Source organism: Myxine glutinosa, chromosome 1, assembly GCF_964187855.1.
Source record: "Myxine glutinosa chromosome 1, kmMyxGlut1.1, whole genome shotgun sequence".
In the NCBI taxonomy this organism is placed as follows: Eukaryota; Metazoa; Chordata; class Myxini; order Myxiniformes; family Myxinidae; genus Myxine; species Myxine glutinosa.
Genome location: NC_136261.1, coordinates 355417101 through 355437564, shown reverse-complemented (window position 1 = coordinate 355437564; position 20464 = coordinate 355417101). Strand labels below are relative to the sequence as shown.

The 20464-nt window shown below is 40.3% G+C and overlaps 1 protein-coding gene across 1 annotated transcript in view; it reads right to left on the bottom strand.

Moving 5' to 3' along the window:
* Nucleotides 1–8507, bottom strand: part of LOC144892964 (olfactory receptor 51I1-like) — a 47698-nt gene extending 39191 nt beyond the window's left edge. Inside the window, exon 1 of the mRNA XM_078781975.1 lies at nt 8411–8507. Within this exon, the coding sequence (XP_078638101.1) occupies nt 8411–8507 (97 nt within the window). The remainder of the gene's footprint in view (nt 1–8410) is intronic.
* Between the last annotated feature and the right edge of the window lie 11957 nt (nt 8508–20464).

The window sequence follows — 20464 nt, the reverse complement described above, 5'->3', positions numbered from 1 at the left end:
GAATTCAGTGAACAGATATGCAAGTCCTCTTCAAATTTCAAGTCAATTGGATGAAAATTATGGATTTTAGAAATTTGGCCGATGTTGAACTTTTGGCCAATGTTGACCTCAAATATGCTTGGTGGTTGAATTCAGTGACCAGATATGCAAGTCCTCTTCAAATTTCAAGTCAATTGGATGAAAATTGAGGATTTTAGAAATTTGGCCTATTTTGACCTTTTGGCCTATGTTGACATTTTGGCCTATGTTGACCTCAAGAATACTTGGTGGTTGAATTCAGTGACCACATATGCAAGTCCTCTTCAAATTTCAAGTCAATTAGATGAAAATTGAGGATTTTAGAAATTTGGCCTATGTTGACGATTTTGCCGATGTTGACCTCAAAAATACTTGGTGCTTGAATTCAGTGACCAGATGTGCAAGTCCTCTTCAAATTTCAAGTCTATTGGATGAAAATTGAGGATTTTAGAAATTTGGCCTATGTTGACCTTTTGGCCTAAGTTGACCTCAAAAATACTTGGTGGTTGAATTTGTTGACGAGATATGCAAGTCCTCTTCAAATTTCAAGTCAATCGGATGAAAATTGAGGATTTTAGAAATTTTGCAAAGTTGGTGACCTTTGGCCTATGCTGACCTTTTGACCTATTGACCCCAAAAACAATAGGCTTCTTGCTTTTGACCAACTCTACCATTTGGTGAAGTTTCGTGAAGATCGGTTGAAAATTGTGACCTGTAGGCCGGTGACAAACAAACAGACAAACAGACAGACAGAACAACAAACACAACCGACCAATATACTTGAAAAATTCATCGATTTTGCAAGTAACAAGAAGACGTCATGAGTCGCACGATACTTGCAAAATCCGCCCCCCACGCCAAAAAGTTTTCCATTGATACAGCAAATTGTCCATTTCATGAAGATTAAAATTTACAATCTTGATCAAAGCTCAGGTCAACAGGATGAAAAGTGACGATTTTTCAGATGAAAAGTGATGATTTTGCAAGGTTGACCTTGAGTTGACCTTTGGACCTCAAAAATAGTTAGTTTCCCCATTTAGTGACTCAATGTGCAAATGTTGTTCAATTTTCAAGTCAAGCGGTTGAAAATTGAGGATATTAAAAATTTGGCCTATGTTGACCTCAAAAATAGTTTGTGGTTGAATTCAGTGATCATATATGTAAATCCTCTTCGAAGTTCAAGTCAATCAAATGAAAATTTGTGATTTTAGAAATTTGGCCTATGTTGACCTTTTCGCCTATGTTTACCTAAAATATAATACTTGGTTCAATTCAGTGACCAGAGACAACCCTCCCATCTACTTTCTCAACAATCCTCTCCAAGAAGTTCTGTCGCTCAAGATTTTGGGTCTCACTATCTGCCATGATCTTTCTTGGGAAAACCACATTTCCAAGCTGGCCTCCAAAGCCAGTCGCCGACTGGGCATCCTCCGTCGTGCGAAGTCCTTCCTCGGCACACCTGAGCTCCTCACCACATACAAGGCTTTCATCCGCAGCTCAATGGAATACTGTTCTCCCCTATGGGCCGGTGCTCCTGCCTCACACCTAGCTCGGCTTCACGCTGTTGAAACCAAAGCTTTCAGAATTATTGGAATCTCCCGCGATGAAGCTATCTCTGAGGGCCTTTCACTCACTCACCGCAGGCAGGTAGGTGGTCTTTCTGTCTTCTACCGACTCCTCTCCGGCCTTGCACCCCCAGCTCTCTCTGTGCTCTGTCCCCCAAATATTCCTACAGGTCGCACAAGATCTGCCAGCAACCCTCTGATGGTTAAACTGCCGAAATCTCGGCTCTCTGCTCACCTTCACTCTTTCATTCCTCTTTTCTCCCGCCTCTGGAACAAACTCCCTCACTCCCTTCAATCCCACTCCTCCCTCCAGGTCTTTAAAACAGCTGTTCACCACCATCTCTTATCTTCCCCCATCCAAAACCTTGATCTTTTCTACCCCCGCTAATTCACCCCAGATCCACGTTGTTTGAAATTCCAACTTCTTTCCTGGAAGTCCTGGCAGTGTCCATATGTTTTATACCTCTCCCACCGCCCCCTTCCCACGCCCCCCCCCCCAAAGCCCTCGCCCTCTCTCAGATCTCTCGATGTCTCCATGTCTCTCGGTCCCTGCTCTCAAATGTTGTGTTTGTGTCCTTCCCCCTCTCTCCCCATCTTGTCTACCGCTCCCGATGTTATATGTTTTATGTGTCGGTTTGTCTTTCTGTGTGATTAATGTTCGCTCTTTCACGAGCCTCGATCTTGTATTAAAAAAAAAAAAAAAAAAAAAAAAAAAAAGTCCTCTTCAAATTTCAAGTCAATCGGATGAAAATTGAGGATTTTAGAAATTTGGCCTATGTTGACCTTTTGGCCGATGTTGACTTCAAAAATACTTGGTGGTTGAATTCAGTGACCAGATATGCAAGTCCTCTTCAAATTTCAAGTCGATTGGATGAAAATTGAGGATTTTACAAATTTGGCCTATGTTGACCTTTTGGCCTATGTTCAGCTAAAATATAATTTTTTTTAATTCAGTGACCAGATATGCAAGTCCTCTTCAAATTTCAAGTCAATTGGATGAAAATTTAGGATTTTAGAAATTTGGCCTATGTTGACCTTTTGGCCTGCGTTTACCTAAAATATAATACGTGGTTGAATTCAGTGACCAGATGTGCAAGTCCTCTTCAAATTTCAAGTCAATTGGATGAAAATTGAGGAATTTAGAAATTTGGCATTTGTTGACCTTTTGGCCTATGTTGACCTCAAGAATACTGGGTTTTTGAATTCAGTGACCAAATATGCAAGTCCTCTTCAAATTTCAAGTCTATTGGATGAAAATTGAGGATTTTAGAAATCTGGCCTCTGTTGACCTTTTGGCCGATGTTGACCTCAAAAATACTTGGTGGTTGAATACAGTGACCACATATGCAAGTCCTCCTCAAATTTCAAGTCAATTGGATGAAAATTGAGGATTTTAGAAATTTGGCCTATGTTGACCTCAAAAATACTTGGTGGTTGAATTTGTTGACCAGATATGCAAGTCCTCTTCAAATTTCAAGTCAATCGGATGAAAATTGAGGATTTTAGAATTTTTGCAAAGTTGGTGACCTTTGGTCTATGCTGACCTTTTGACCTATTGACCCCAAAAACAATAGGCTTCTTGCTTTTGACCAACTCTACCATTTGGTGAAGTTTCGTGAAGATCGGTTGAAAATTGTGACCTGTAGGCCAGTGACAAACAAACAGACAAACAGACAGACAGAACCACAAACACAACCGACCAATATACTTGAAAAATTCATCGATTTTGCAAGTAACAAGAAGACGTCATGAGTCGCACGATACTTGCAAAATCCGCCCCCCACCCCAAAAAGTTTTCCATTGATACAGCAAATTGTCCATTTCATGAAGATTAAAATTTACAATCTTGACAAAGCTCGGGTCAACAGGATGAAAAGTGACGATTTTTCAGATGAAAAGTGATGATTTTGCAAGGTTGACCTTGAGTTGACCTTTGGACCTCAAAAATAGTTAGTTTCCCCATTTAGTGACTCAATGTGCAAATGTTGTTCAATTTTCAAGTCAATTGGATGAAAATTGAGGATATGAAAAATTTGGCCTATGTTGACCTTTTCGCCTAAGTTGACCTCAAAAATAGTTGGTGGTTGAATTCAGTGACCATATATGTAAATCCTCTTAGAAGTTCAAATCAATCAAATGAAAATTTGTGATTTTAGAAATTTGGCCTATGTTGACCTTTTTGCCTATGTTTACCTAAAATATAATACGTGGTTGAATTCAGTGCCCAGATATGCAAGTCCTCTTCAAATTTCAAGTCAATTGGATGAAAATTGAGGATTTTAGAAATGTGGCCTATGTTGACCTTTTGGCCTATGATGACCTCAAACATACTTGGTGGTTGAATTCAGTGATCAGATATGCAACTCCTCTTCAAATTTCAAGTTAATTGACTGAAAATTGAGGATTTTAGAAATTTGGCCTATGTTGACCTTTTGGCCTATGTTCACCTAAAATATAATTTGTGGTTGAATTCAGTGACGATATATGTAAATCCTCTTGTAAGTTCAAGTCAATCAAATGAAAATTTGTGATTTTAGAAATTTGGCCTATGTTGACCATTTGGCCTATGTTCAGCTAAAATATAAAAAAATTTTAATTCAGTGACCAGATATGCAAGTCCTCTTCAAATTTCAAGTCAATTGGATGAAAATTGAGGATTTTAGAAATTTGGCCTATGTTGACATTTTGGCCTATATTGACCTAACAAATACTTGGTGGTTGAATTCAATGACAAGATATGCAAGTCCTCTTCAAATTTCAAGTCAAATGGATGAAAATTGAGGATTTTAGAAATTTGGCCTATGTTGACCTTTTGGCCTACGTTTACCTAAAATATAATACGTGGTTGAATTCAGTGAACAGATATGCAAGTCCTCTTCAAATTTCAAGTCGATTGGATGAAAATTTAGGATTTTTGAAATTTGGCCTGTGTTGACCTTTTGGCCGATGTTGACCTCAAAAATACTTGGTGGTTGAATTCAGTGACCACACATGCAAGTCCTCTTCAAATTTCAAGTCAATTGGATGAAAATTGAGGATTTCAGAAATTTGGCCTAAGTTGACCTCAAAAATACTTGGTGGTTGAATTCATTGACCAAATTTGCAAGTCCTCTTCAAATTTCAAGTCTATTGGATGAAAATTGAGGATTTTAGAAATTTGGCCTAGGTTGACCTTTTGGCCGAAGTTGACCTCAAAAATACTTGGTGGTTGAATTTAGTGACCAGATATGCAAGTCCTCTTCAAATTTCAAGTCAATCGGATGAAAATTGAGGATTTTAGAAATTTTGCAAAGTTGGTGACCTTTGGCCGATGTTGACCTTTTGACTTATTGACCCCAAAAACAATAGGCTTCTTGCTTTTGACCTACTCTACCATTTGGTGAAGTTTCGTGAAGATCGGTTGAAAATTGTGACCTGTCGGCCGGTGACAAACAAACAGACAAACAGACAAACAGACAGACAGAACCACAAACACAACCGACCAATATACTTGAAAAATTCTTCGATTTTGCAAGTAACAAGATGACGTCATGAGTAGCACGATACTTGCGAAATCCGCCCCCACCCCCAAAAGTTTTCCATTGATACAGCAAATTGTCCATTTCATGAAGATTAAAATTTACAATCTTGATCAAAGCTCGGGTCAACAGGATGAAAAGTGACGATTTTTCAGATGAAAAGTGATGATTTTGGAAGGTTGACCTTGAGTTGACCTTTGGACCTCAAAAATAGTTAGTTTTCCCATTTAGTGACTCAATTGGCAAATGTTGTTCAATTTTCAAGTCAATCGGATGAAAATTGAGGATATTAAAAATTTGGCCTATGTTGACCTCAAAAATAGTTGGTGGTTGAATTCAGTGACCATATATGTAAATACTCTTCGAAGTTCAAGTCAATCAAAAGAAAATTTGTGATTTTAGAAATTTGGCCTATGTTGACCTTTTCGCCGATGTATACCTAAAATATAATACGTGGTTGAATTCAGTGACCAGATATGCAAGTCCTCTTCAAATTTCAATTCAATTGGATGAAAATTGACGATTTTAGAAATTTGGCCTATGTTGACCTTTTGGCCTATGTTGACCTCAAATATACTTGGTGGTTGAATTCAGGGACCAGATATGCAATTCCTCTTCAAATTTCAAATCAATTGGATGAAAAATGAGGATTTTAGAAATTTGGCCAATGTTGACCTTTTGGCCTATGTTGACCTTTTGGCCTATGTTCACCTAAAATATAATTTGTGTTTGAATTCAGTGACCAGATATGCAAGTCCTCTTCAAATTTCAAGTCAATTGGATGAAAATTGAGGATTTTAGATATTTGGCCTATGTTGACTTTTTGGCCTATGTTGACCTCAAACATACTTGGTGGTTGAATTCAGTGACCAGATATGCAACTCCTCTTCAAATTTCAAGTTAATTGACTGAAAATTGAGGATTTTAGAAATTTGGCCTATGTTGACCTTTTGGCCTATGTTGACCTTTTGGCCTATGTTCACCGAAAATATAATTTGTAGTTGAATTCAGTGACCAGATATGCAAGTCCTCTTCAAATTTCAAGTCAATTGGATGAAAATTATGGATTTTAGAAATTTGGCCGATGTTGAACTTTTGGCCGATGTTGACCTCAAATATACTTGGTGGTTGAATTCAGTGACCAGATATGCAAGTCCTCTTCAAATTTCAAGTCAATTGGATGAAAATTGAGGATTTTAGAAATTTGGCCTATGTTGACCTTTTGGCCTATATTGACATTTTGGCCTATGTTGACCTCAAGAATACTTGGTGGTTGAATTCAGTGACCACATATGCAAGTCCTCTTCAAATTTCAAGTCAATTAGATGAAAATTGAGGCTTTTAGAAATTTGGCCTATGTTGACGATTTTGCCGATGTTGACCTCAAAAATACTTGGTGCTTGAATTCAGTGACCAGATGTGCAAGTCCTCTTCAAATTTCAAGTCTATTGGATGAAAATTGAGGATTTTAGAAATTTGGCCTATGTTGACCTTTTGGCCTACGTTGACCTCAAAAATACTTGGTGTTTGAATTTATTGACCAGATATGCAACTCCTCTTCAAATTTCAAGTCAATCGGATGAAAATTGAGGATTTTTAGAAATTTTGAAAAGTTGGTGACCTTTGGCCTATGCTGACCTTTTGACTCATTGACCCCAAAAACAATAGGCTTCTTGCTTTTGACCAACTCTACCATTTGGTGAAGTTTCGTGAAGATCGTTTGAAAATTGTGACCTGTAGGCCGGTGACAAACAAACAGACAAACAGACAAACAGACAGACAGACAGACAGACAGACAGACAGACAGACAAACAAACAAACAGACAGACAGAACCACAAACACAACCGACCAATACACTTGAAAAATTCTTCGATTTTTCAAGTAACAAGAAGACGTCATGAATAGCACGATACTTGCAAAATCCGCCCCCCCCCCCCCCCAAAAGTTTTCCATTGATACAGCGAATTGTCCATTTCATGAAGATTAAAATTTACAATCTTGATCAAAGCTCGGGTCAACAGGATGAAAAGTGATGATTTTTCAGATGAAAAGTGATGATTTTGGAATGTTGACCTTGAGTTGACCTTTGGACCTCAAAAATAGTTAGTTTCCCGATTTTGAGCTTGGAAGCTGAAATTTCGGCACCATAGTGAGCAAGTCCTTTGTCAAAAACGGTATTTTGTTTTTTGATTAATCAATTAATTGAGGAGTTATTTAATTATTAGCGATTAATTCAGTACTTATTTAATAAATCAAATTTCCTTCCTCTTCTGACCATTAACTCAGGCACCTTTTGAGTTAGGAAGCTGATATTTGTACATTCCAATGACCTGGTGATTTGGCTGCAAAGGCTATTTTTGATTTATTAATCAATCAATTAATGAATTAATCGATTAATTATTAAATTATTCGATTAATGACAAATTTTTTTTTAAGTTACAGATTCCGATGAAATGGTGGTGGTTAATGTGTTCTTTGACCGAATTGAATAATAATTTAATTTTTTAATGATTATTATTTATTTATTTTCATTATTAATCATTTATTTATTTTCTTTCTCATTTGGCCAATATCTCAGGCACCTTTTGAGCTCGGAAGCTAATATTTGGACATGAGTGACAAAGTGATGTGGCTATCAAGGATATTTTTGATGTATTGATTAATCAATTAATCAATTAACCGATTAAATATTTAATTATTCGATTAATTACTAAAAAAAAAAAAAAAAAGTCAGTTACAGATTCTGATGAAATGGTGGTGGTTTATGTGTTCTGTGGCCGAATTGATTAATAATTTAATTTTTTTATGATTATTATTTATTTATTTTCATTATTAATCATTTATTTATTTTCTTTCTCATTTGGCCAATATCTCAGGCACCTTTTGAGCTCGGAAGCTAATATTTGGACATGACAGTGACCAAGTGATGTGGCTATCAAGGCTATTTTTGATTTATTGATTAATCATTTAATCGATTAATTATTTGTTGATTAATTGATTAATCATTTATTGATTAATCAATTAATTATTTAATTTTTTATTAATGACTTATTTAATTACATTTCAAAAAGATACATGTTCGGATGAAGCACTAGGGGTTTAGTTATGCTATTAGCCAATTGATTAAGAAAATATTTTGTGATAATCTTTTCTTGATTTTTATTATACAATTAATCAATCAATTAGTGTACACCTCACCCTCCCAATGCAGCCCCTATGAGCTGCACTGCGGTATTGCCGGGCGCCGGAGGCATCCCGGCAATGCCGCGCTGACGGATATATAATTATTTGGCACGGGGTTGGTGGACTTTGAATGTATCTGTACTTGTTCTTTTCCTTATTAAACGATATTATTCGTTGTAGTTTTTGATTCGGGTCACAACCTTTATTCTGTGGTGGGGTCATGGGGGTTTGCGTTGTGTTGAAACAGCAAGCAAGTTGGCAAAAATTTACATTTATGTCATGGGGGTCCTGTCCTGCATATAAAAGCTGATATAAGTTTGTTATTAGTTTCAATATCAAATAATATTGAAGCAAATGGTCAAAAAAAATCAAATTCAATTTTCAAATTTTCAATTCCAGTTTCAAATATCAAATTCAATTTTAAAAAATGGCAAATTTGATATTTCCCAGAAAAGTTTAATGTCCCATTCTTTCCCATTCTTGCAGAGCAGAAAAGAGAGGATGACTTGGGCTGCATGTTGAACTGTGGATAACAGTCTGGCAAGGTGTAGTAGACATGGCCAATTCACCTGGTGCACTGAAAGACACGAGCCAAGTGAAAGTGTGTGTGTTGTCTCAAGTCACGCACGAGATAGGCCAAGCACCTGGGAGCGAGCCCAGCGAAAGGCAGGCCTGAAAAAAGGTGTCATGTTTGTGTTCTGGCCTGCGTGTGCTTCGGGACAGAGCGAGAGCAGTGTGAGCAAGCAAGCATCCATGGCTGTTAGCTAAGGAACGACCAAATTAAAAAGAGCACAAGTGCGCCAAAAAAAACGAATAAATGGAAGTGCTGTGACAGCAGGTATTGTAATAAGCCAGCATATTTGCCTGTATCCCGAACCCACTTCGTATTTAAAAGAGCCTCACACAGGACCACGGTGTTCATACAAGCGTCTGGCATTGGTACTCTGAACACCTGCCATGCGGCCAACTGAACATACATGCCCAGGTGGTGCACAATGCATTGATTCTGTACCAGCAGCTGTGGATCAAATAAGAGCGAAGTTCATGAGCAAGTGCGTCCAGTGTAACCTGACAGTGTCTGACACAAAGAGCCTCAAAACCGTTCTTTCATTTGTTCCTGAACCATGCGTTTCAGTTTGAATCAACCGTGCTCGTCAGTCTGATATAAATTCCACCTCCATGAAATAAAAAGGTCGGGATTACGAAATACTGATAAAAATAAATAATACAAGTACAGATACATCCAAAGTACACCGCCCCTGTGACAAATAAATACATATATTCCAGTGGGGGCATTGCCGGGGCGCCACTGGCGCCCGGCAATACCGCCGTGCAGCTCGGAGAGACTGTATTTGGTGGAAGAGGTCTATAATAATTGATTGATTAATTGCATAATTAAAATCAACAAATTATGATCACACAATATTTTCTTAATCATTTGGCTGAGAGCATACCTAAACCACCGGTGCGTCGTCTGAAGTACTAACTTTTTTAAAATTGATGAAATGTTATTTATTGATTTTTTTAAAAATGATTAATCAAAAAATAATTAATCGATTCATTGATGACTCAATAAATCAAAAATATCCTTTATGGCCACATCACTTGGTCACTGTCGTGTCCAAAAATTAGCTTCATGGCTCAAAAGGTGCCTGAGAAATTGCCCAGATTGGAAACAAAATAAATATATGATTAATAATTAAAATAAATAAATAACAATCATAAAATAATTAAGTAATTAATTAATTGGCTGAGAGAATACCTAAACCACCACCGTTTCATCCGAAACTGTACCTTAATTTTTAAAATTAATTAAGTCATTAATCCAACAATTAAATAATTAATCGATTAATTGATAAATCAATAAATCAAAAATAGCCTTTTCAGATAAATCACTTGATCACTGTCATGTCCAAATATCAGCTGCCAAGCTCAAAAGGTGCCCAGAAGAGAAAGGAAATAATTCCAAGAAGAGAAAGGAAATATATAAGTACTTAAATAATCGATAGTAATTAAATAACTAATCAACTAATTGATGAAGCAAAAAACAATTATTATTTTTTGCCAAGTTACTTGCTCACTATTGTGCCGAAATTTCAGCTTCCTAGCTCAATGGATGGCTGAGATATGGCCCGGACGAACAAACAAACAATCAAACAAACAAACAACCGGAGTGAAAACTGAGTACTCCCTTTCAGCGCGCGTCATTGCAGGGACCTCTTCGGTGCCCAGCAAGGACATTATGCAGCGCCTGGAGCTGGCAAAGGAAAGGAGCGTTGTACAATAAAAAAATACAAAAAAGAAACAAGAACGGCACTCGGTAGAGTGCATGCATATCTCTGCGAGGCTGAACAGTTTACGTTTTGTATCCCACTGATAGGCCGGATCTGGATTCGGACCTGAACCAAAATCTAATTGGCTTGTTCTTGTCGCTTAAACAACTAATGTACGAAGCTTCGTCCGAATATGTCCATAACTTTTTGAGATATCTTGCTATCTTTTGCTTTTCACCTGATCTCTCAATGGGGAAGAATCACGGAAATATTTGAATAGCCGGATCTGGATCCGGATCTTCACCAAAATCTAATAATTTTGTCCTTGTCGCACACACAACCTCACCTCCAAATTTCCTCCGAATCCGTCCACAACTTTTTGAGACACCTTATTCACAGACAGACAGACAGGGGTGAAAACATAACCTCCATCCACCTTTGGGGGTGAAGGTAATAAACAAAGTATTATGATGAAATAACCATGCAAACAATACCAATAACCAAATTATAGGTTATGCGAATTAAAATCGATGAAATACACAAAATTATCTGAAACACGTAATGCTCGAAAAATCGCATCATTCTCAAATATGTAACAATATAGCAAGTATTTATCTGTAGCTCTTGATGTGTGTAATCAAATAAACTGAGCGAAGTGAGCGAGACCACACAGTTCAGGATGATGTTGAATAAATGCACTGATATATTTACGATACACACATCATGTTCATCCACAACACAACATATAGTATTCCATGAGATGCACAGCACACATCATGTTAATCCACGAGACAACATCACATAATATTCCATGAGATGCACAACACACATCATGTTCATCCACGAGACAACCCCACATAATAATCCATGAGATGCACACACACATCAGGTTCATCCACAACACAACATATAGTATTCCATGAGATGCACAACACACATCATGTTCATCCACAACACATCACCACATAATATTCCATGAGATACACAACACACATCAGGTTTATCCACAACTCAACACCACATAATATTCCATGAGATGCACAACACACATCAGGTTCATCCACAACACAACATATAGTATTCCATGAGATGCACAACACACATCATGTTCATCCACGAGACAACACAACATAATATTCCATGAGATGCACAACACACATCTTGTTCATCCACAACACAACACCACATAATATTCCATGAGATGCACAACACACATCATGTTCATCCACAACACAACATTTAGTATTCCATGAGATGCACAACACACATCATGTTCATCCACAACACAACACCACATAATAATCCATGAGATGCACAACACACATCATGTTCATCCACGAGACAACACCACGTAATATTCCATGAGATGCACACACACATCATATCATCCAAAAAACAACAACACATAATATTCCATGAGATGCACACACACATCATGTTCATCCACGAGACAACACCACATAATATTCCATGAGATGCATAACACACATCATGTTCATCCACAACACAACATATAGTATTCCATGAGATGCACAACACACATCAGGTTCATCCACAACACAACATATAGTATTCCATGAGATGCACAACACACATCATGTTCATCCACGAGACAACACCACATAATATTCCATGAGATGCATAACACACATCATGTTCATCCACAACACAACATATAGTATTCCATGAGATGCACAACACACATCAGGTTCATCCACAACACAACATATAGTATTCCATGAGATGCACAACACACATCATGTTCATCCACGAGACAACACCACATAATATTCCATGAGATGCACAACACACATCAGGTTCATCCACAACACAACATATAGTATTCCATGAGATACACTACACAAATCATGTTCAGCCACGAGACAACACCACATAATCTTCCATGAGATGCACAACACACATCATGTTCATCCACAACACAACATGTAGTATTCCATGAGATGCACAACACACATCATGTTCATCCACGAGACAACACCACATAATATTCCATGAGATGCATAACAGACATCATGTTCATCCACAACACAACATATAGTATTCTATGAGATGCACAACACACATCACGTTCATCCACAACACAACATATAGTATTCCATGAGATGCACAACACACATCATGTTCATCCACAACACAACATATAGTATTCCATGAGATGCACAACACACATCATGTTCATCCACAACACAACATATCGTATTCCATGAGATGCACAACACACATCATGTTCATCCACAACACAACATAAAGTATTCCATGAGATGCACAACACACATCATGTTCATCCACAAGACAACACCACATAATATTTCATGAGATGCACAACACACATCAGATTCATCCACAACACAACATATCGTATTCCATGAGATGCACAACACACATCACGTTCATCCACAAGACAACACCACATAATATCCCATGAGATGCATAACACACATCATGTTCATCCACAACACAACATATAGTATTCCATGAGATGCACAACACACATCATGTTCATCCACGAGACAACTCCACATAATATTCCATGAGATGCACAACACACATCAGGGTCATCCACAACACAACATATAGTATTCCATGAGATGCACAACACACATCAGGTTTATCCACAACACAACACCAGATAATATTCCATGAGATGCACAACACACATCAGGTTTATCCACAACACAACACCACATAATATTGCATGAGATGCACAACACACATCAGGTTTATCCACAACACAAAACCACAAAATAATCCATGAAATGCACGACACTCATCACGTTCATCCACAACACAACACCACATAATATTGCATGAGATGCACAACACACATCAGATTTATCCACAACACAAAACCACAAAATAATCCATGAAATGCACGACACTCATCACGTTCATCCACAACACAACGCCACATAATATTACATGAGATGCACCACACACATCATGTTCATCCACAACACAACACCACATAATATTGCATGAGATGCACAACACACATCAGGTTTATCCACAACACAAAACCACAAAATAATCCATGAAATGCACGACACTCATCACGTTCATCCACAACACAACGCCACATAATATTACATGAGATGCACCACACACATCATGTTCATCCACAACACAACACCACATAATATTCCATGAGATACACTTGATCTGTCGAACTCTAACTGTGAGATGAATTCTACTTTACATACCAAATCACCTACTTGTATCGAGTACAGGAACCTCATATCTTCCCCAGTATGTTCTATCTGATTCTCCATTACCGGTATATAAATGCTCGGAATAATTCTAAAGAGAGTACTTGGGCCTCAGGGAGCTTTCTACAGATTGGACAAATTGGATTTCTTCTTGGATGCCTGATTGTTAAATTAAGTGAAAACATGAACAGAATTGTGTTTAGTTCTTTCACCTGAACCAGTGGCATGTGATGCTCTTCACCCAGGTTCGAATCCTACATGCTGTCCTGTACCATATACAGTCACGTGAAAAAGTAAGTACACCCCATGTAAAGTTTTGACTTTTTCAACATATTTCAACATAGCTATTTGATCTTCATTTCAACAATATTGGTCGATAAAGGTGATATAATATAACAAATATCATGAAACATTTACATTTTGTAGTCCATTGTATAATTTAAATAAACATAAATGCAAATTTCGCATGTGGAAAAAGTAAGTACACCCTTACATTTATCACTACTTCAAATACCTGAAATTAGAATCAGGTCCACCAGATCAAGAGCAAATGATTAGAACATCGGTGGAGAGGATCTTGGAGGAACCTGTCTTATTTCAACCTCAGACATTTCGTTTGGTTTGCTCTTTTTTGTTGAAGTGTGTGGGCTCACCATGCCTAGATCAAAAGAGCTCTCTGAGGCCTTCAGAAAGAAGGTTATAGATGCCTACGAGTCCGGGAAGGGATTTAAAAAGATCTCCAAACAATTTGAAATCAATCATTCGACTGTCCGGAAGATCATCTACAAGTGGAGACGATTCCAAACAACTGCCAACTTGTTCAGGCCAGGCCGCCCCAGCAAGTTCAGGCCGAGAGCAGACCGCAAGATACTGAAAGAAATCTCTAAGAACCCCGGAATGTCATCACGGCACCTACAGGTAGCTCTTGCCACTGTTGATGTCAAAGTGCACGAGTCTACCATTAGAAAGAGGCTGCACAAATTTGATCTACATGGGAGGTGTGCCAGGAGGAAACCTTTGCTGTCCATAAAGAACATCAGGGAAAGACTAATGTTTGCCAATGAACACCTAGGCAAAGACCAGCACTTCTGGAACAATGTGCTCTGGACAGATGAGTCAAAGGTAGAGCTATTTGGCCACATTACCAGAAGACATGTTTGGCGAAAACCAAAGACAGCATTTGACCACAAGAACCTGATACCAACTGTAAAGCATGGTGGTGGAAATATTATAGTTTGGGGCAGCTTTGCTGCATCAGGGCCTGGGCAGCTCACCATCACAGAATCCACCATGAATTCTTCATTGTACCAGAGGGTGCTTGAGGATAATGTGAGGACTGCCGCTTCCGGTCTTGACTGCGAGGTTTCGTTTATTCTCAGCTGTCCACGCTCTCCATCGAAATCGAAGTTAATGTAATTGTTCCCATTTGTATTTTCGTTATAACTGTATTTATTTTATGGTGTGTGTACGTATAGTGTGTCCCGAGGAAGATTTTCGGTGCAAATCTTTCATACCTGTATAGAAAATCGTGTTAATTCGTGTCGTGTCTTTTGAGGCCTTGTACACGTACAGTGTCCAACCTTGAGGCTTTGTTTTTCTCTCAGCGGTCCGTCGTTTGTGCTCCAATAACTTTCGCACTCTGTTTTCCCAGTCTTTCACCCCATAGCCTACTTCCTTGTTTAAAATCTCAACTAAAAAAAAAACAAAAAAACAAAAAAAACATTTCCTTCTCTGTTCTTATTCGTTGTTCTCATTCGTTTATTCGTTCTTATTCATTCGTTCGTTCTTCGACCATGTGTTTCTCCCCCATTTCCCCAGATAGTTTTCACTGTTAAACTTTAAAATGTTTACACTTTCCCCTCAATTTCTGTATTCCATCGTATATTATAACACCGTTTTCTTCTTCTTCTTTAAAAGGTTGCTTTCGACTTGATCACCAAATCTATTCATCCCAAAAAAAAATTCCATCTCTTACAGTGCCTCTTTTCTACATTCCCTAAACTCTCCTGCACTCCATCCTCCCTCCAGCGTCCTTAAACGTATTTTTGACTCGAAGGTCACAAGAAACTCATTTTGCAAATAGATGTTCATTTCCCATTCATCGTACACTTTCTAAAATTCAATCTCAGCCCTCCCCTCCAAATCTTCCCCATAACCCCTCCCCTCCAAATCTTCCCCATCACTCCTCCCCTCCAAATCTTCGCCATCACCCATCCCTTTCAAATCGTCCCCGTTGCCCCCCCTCCAAATCCTCCCCATCACCCATCCCTTTCAAATCTCCCCCCTTTCCCCTTCCCTCCTAAACTCCCCCAACACCCTCCCCTCCAAGACTCCCCCTCGCCCCTCCCCTCCTAGACTCCCCCCTCACCCCTCCCCTCCAAATCTCCCCCATATCCCAACCCTTTCAAATCCGTCCCCTTGTCCCTTCCCTGCTAAACTCCCCCCTCGCCCTCCCCTTCAGATCTCCCCACCCTCATTTCTTCTCAATTTCCCCCCTCTCACTCCCCCTCCTCAAAGCGTCCTCCCCGCTTCTTCCCCCTTCCAACTCTCACCTCCATCTCCCCAACCTTCTGCCTCGCTCTTCCTCCTCCTCAAATAACACATCATTGTGCCTCACCCAATCACCATAAAACCTTTTGTCCGCCCCATCCCTCCCTTTCGCCGAGCTATTCGGAAATCTCTGACACACCTTCAACAGCTCTCCCTACTTCTTCCACCTCTTCCACATCTTACCCTACCCCTCCTCCCCCCTGTTCTGTATCCGATGCTCCCCCGTCCTCTTCATTAACGGTATGGACCTCAAACATCCGGGGCCTTCGTTCAAACTTACCACTGATCTCTCCATACAGGTTGCTTCTGACAAACCAGACGTGATCTGCTTCACAGAAACTTTCCTCCTTCATGATGTCTCTGATTCCTTAGTATCTCTCCCGGGTTACTCCCTCCTCCGGTGTGATAGACCTGAGCCTCGTCCTGGAGGTGGGGTTGCTATCTTTATCAAAAACTCTCTTCCTCACTCGCCCTGCACTGCACTCTCTCCACCTCACCCCCAGGAATACCTCTGGCTACGGCTTCCCCTTCGCTCCCACCTCTTGTTCGTATGTGTGTTGTACCGTCCACCAAACAGTGATGACTCCATCTACATCTCGCTGTCTGATAATATGGACCAACTTCTATCTACTCATCCCAACTCTCTCTTCCTCATATGTGGTGATTTCAATTGTCACCATGCCAGTTGGCTGGGTGTAGGTACCTCTCTCAGCAGCCATGCCTCCTCAGCAAAGGACTTCTGCGACTCACTGGGACTGACACAATCTGTCAATTTCCCGACCCGGATCTCAGTCAACGGAGCATCTTCTCTTCTGGACTTGGTTATGACTAACTTCCCTGAAAATGTCTGCTGCTCTTCTTCTGCTCCAATCGGCTCATCTGATCATATGCCTGTTAAAGTGGACATCTCTCTGACCATTCTCAGGGAGCCTGCTCTGCGTCGACGAGTCTGGCATTTCACTCAGGCTAGCTGGCACGGTCTTCAAGCAGTCATCAATCATCTGGACTGGTCTCCCATCTCTACCACCTCTGACATCAACTCATCCTGGGATTCTTCCAAAGTAAATTGCTCTCTTTCATGCACAGATTTATCCCATCTCGTCTTCAGTTGTCATACCCTTCCTCCCGTCCATGGTACACGGAACCTTGTGGTGAGGCTGTTGCCCAGAAACAAATTGCCTTCGTCTCCTGGAAAGCAAATCCAACGGAAGGAAATCTCATCTCCTTTCACAAAGCGCGAAACAAGTGTGTGTCGACCCTCAGTAGAGCCAGGAAATAATATCTCTCCATTCTCAAAGACCGAACTCTCTTATCTGTCTCCCTCTTCCAAATCCTGGTGGCGTCTGGTCAAATCTGTTTCTGGTGTTTGTTCCCCCTCCATCCCCTCCCTTACCTCAAACGGCTACACAGCTGACTCCACACGTGAAAAAGCTGAATGCCTCAACTCTGTGTTTTCCTCTAAATCTTGTGTCCCAAACCCATCCCTCTCTGTACCCACCATACCCAGTCGTACCCAGCTGCTTCTGGACTCCGTGTCCTTTCCTCTTGACAAGGTGGAAAAGTTTCTGTCAACCCTCGACTCTGATTCTGCAACTGGACCTGACGGCATCAGCCCACGGGTCCTAAAATCCTGTTCTTCCGCTCTTTCACTCCCTCTCTCTGTTCTCTTCACCCTCTCTTTTGCTCAAGGTCAACTGCCATCTGCTTGGAAATCAGCCAACATCACCGCTTTACACAAAAAAGGTGCAAAAACAGATCCTAGCAACTACAGACCAATCAGCCTTCTCCCAATTATCAGCAAAGTCATGGAATCCATCATTGCTTCGGATATGAAATCTTTCCTCTTCTCCAATGGCTTGATCTCTGATCATAAATTTGGTTTCAGGCCAGGTCACTCTACTCTGGACATGCTGCTTCTGCTGTCTCAACAATGGATGGAGGTCCTCAATGCCAAACAGGAAATTAGAGCTGTCTCCCTCGACATATCACGTGCCTTCGATATGGTCTGGCACCCCGCTCTGCTCACCAAACTCTCCTCCTTTGGTATCCATGGAAATCTCCACGCATGGCTGGCGGACTTCCTCTCGAGTCGTAGTCAACGTGTGGCCCTGAATGGGTTTCCCTCATCTCCTCTTCCTGTTCAGGCTGGAGTTCCCCAAGGCAGTGTTCTGGGCCCTGTGCTTTTTCTGGTCTTCATCAATGATCTCTCTGACTCTCTTGAAAATCATCTCTATCTCTTTGCTGATGACTCCACTCTCTGCCGCTCCATTCCTCATCCCTCAGATCGGCAGTCTGCAGCCTCCACACTCTCTGTAGACCTGAACAGAATCACAAACTGGGCAAACAAGTGGACCATGTCTTTCAATCCTGACATATCTCACACTCTTACGATGTCTCTCTGAAAAGACCTACTGGACAACCCTCCCATCTACTTTCTGAATAATTCTCTCCAAGAAGTTCTGTTCCTCAAGCTTTTGGGTTTCACTATCTGCCACGATCTTTCCTGGGAAAACCACATTTCCAAGCTGGCCTCCAAAGCCAGTCGCCGACTGGGCATCCTCCGTCGTGCGAAGTCCTTCCTTGGCACACCTGAGCTCCTCACCACATATAAGGCTTTCATCCTCAGCTCAATGGAGTACTGCTCTCCCCTCTGGGGTGGTGCTCCTGCCTCACACCTAGCTTGTCTTCACGCTGTTGAAACCAAAGCGTTCAGAATCATTGGAATCTCCCGCGATGACGCTATCTCCAAGCGCCTTTCACTTACTCACCACAGGCAGGTTGGTGGTCTTTCCGTCTTCTACCGACTCCTCTCCGGCCTTGCCCCCCCCAGGTCTCTCTGGGCTCTGTCCCACAAACATTCCTGCAGGTCGCACAAGATCTGCCTGCAACCCTCTTATGGTTAAACTGCCAAAATCAAGACTCTCTGCTCACCTTCACTCCTTCATTCCTCTTTTCTCCCGCCTCTGGAACAAACTCCCTCACTCTCTTCAATCCCACTCCTCCCTCCAGGTCTTTAAAACGGCTGTTCACCACCATCTCTTATCTTCCCCAATCCAAAACCTTGGTCTTTTCTACCCCCGCTAATTTCACCCCAAATCCACTTTTTTGAGGTGCCGACTTCTTTCCTGGAAGTCCTTAGTGTCCTTGCGTTTTATATGTATCCTGCCTCCCCCCAGGACCTCTCCCTCCCACACATCTCCCGATGTCCCTGCTCTCAAATGTTGTGTTTTGTGCTTCCTCCCCTTCTCTCCCCATCTTGTCGACCGCTCCCCTTTTTATATACTTTGTTTGCTTGTTTGCTTGTTTGTTTGATTTGTTTGTTTGATAAGTGTTAGCTCTTTCACGAGCCTCGACTCTGTATTCAAAAAAAAAAAAAGAAAAAAAAAAAGGCCATCTGTCGGAAAGTTGAAGCTCAACCGAAGGTGGACCTTGCAACATGACAATGACCCAAAACATACCAGTAAATCCACCAAGGAATGGCTGAAAAGAAAGAAATGGAGGGTTCTGGAATGGCCAAGTCAAAGCCCGGATCTAAATCCCATCGAGATGTTGTGGGGGGATTTGAAACGAGCTGTGCATGCAAGAAACCCCTCAAACATCGCACAGCTGAAATAATTCTGCATGGAGGAGTGGGAAAAAATTTCTCCCAGTTGATGTCAGAGACTGGTAGACACTTATAATAAACGCCTACTTGAGGTTGTTTCTGCCCAAGGGGGCAATACCACCTATTAGAGCCAAGGGTGTACTTACTTTTTCCACATGTGAAATTTGAATTTATGTTTATTTAAATTATACAATGGACTACAAAATGTAAATGTTTCATGATATTTGTTATATTATATCACCTTTATCTATCAATATTGTTGAAATGAAGATCAAATAGCTGTATGTTGAAATATGTTGAAAAAGTCAAAACTTTACATTGGGTGTACTTACTTTTTCACATGACTGTATGTCAGGAAGTCGATATGCTTCCTATTTAGGGATGGTATCGACACTCCATAAGAGTTCAATTCAACATAAATGCTGAAAAAGATCTACCGAGATACAAATTTATAAACTTCAGTAACGTGACCTTCTCGTCATCTGCAGAGGATTTCAACAATCATGGAACTCTTGGCGAGCATCG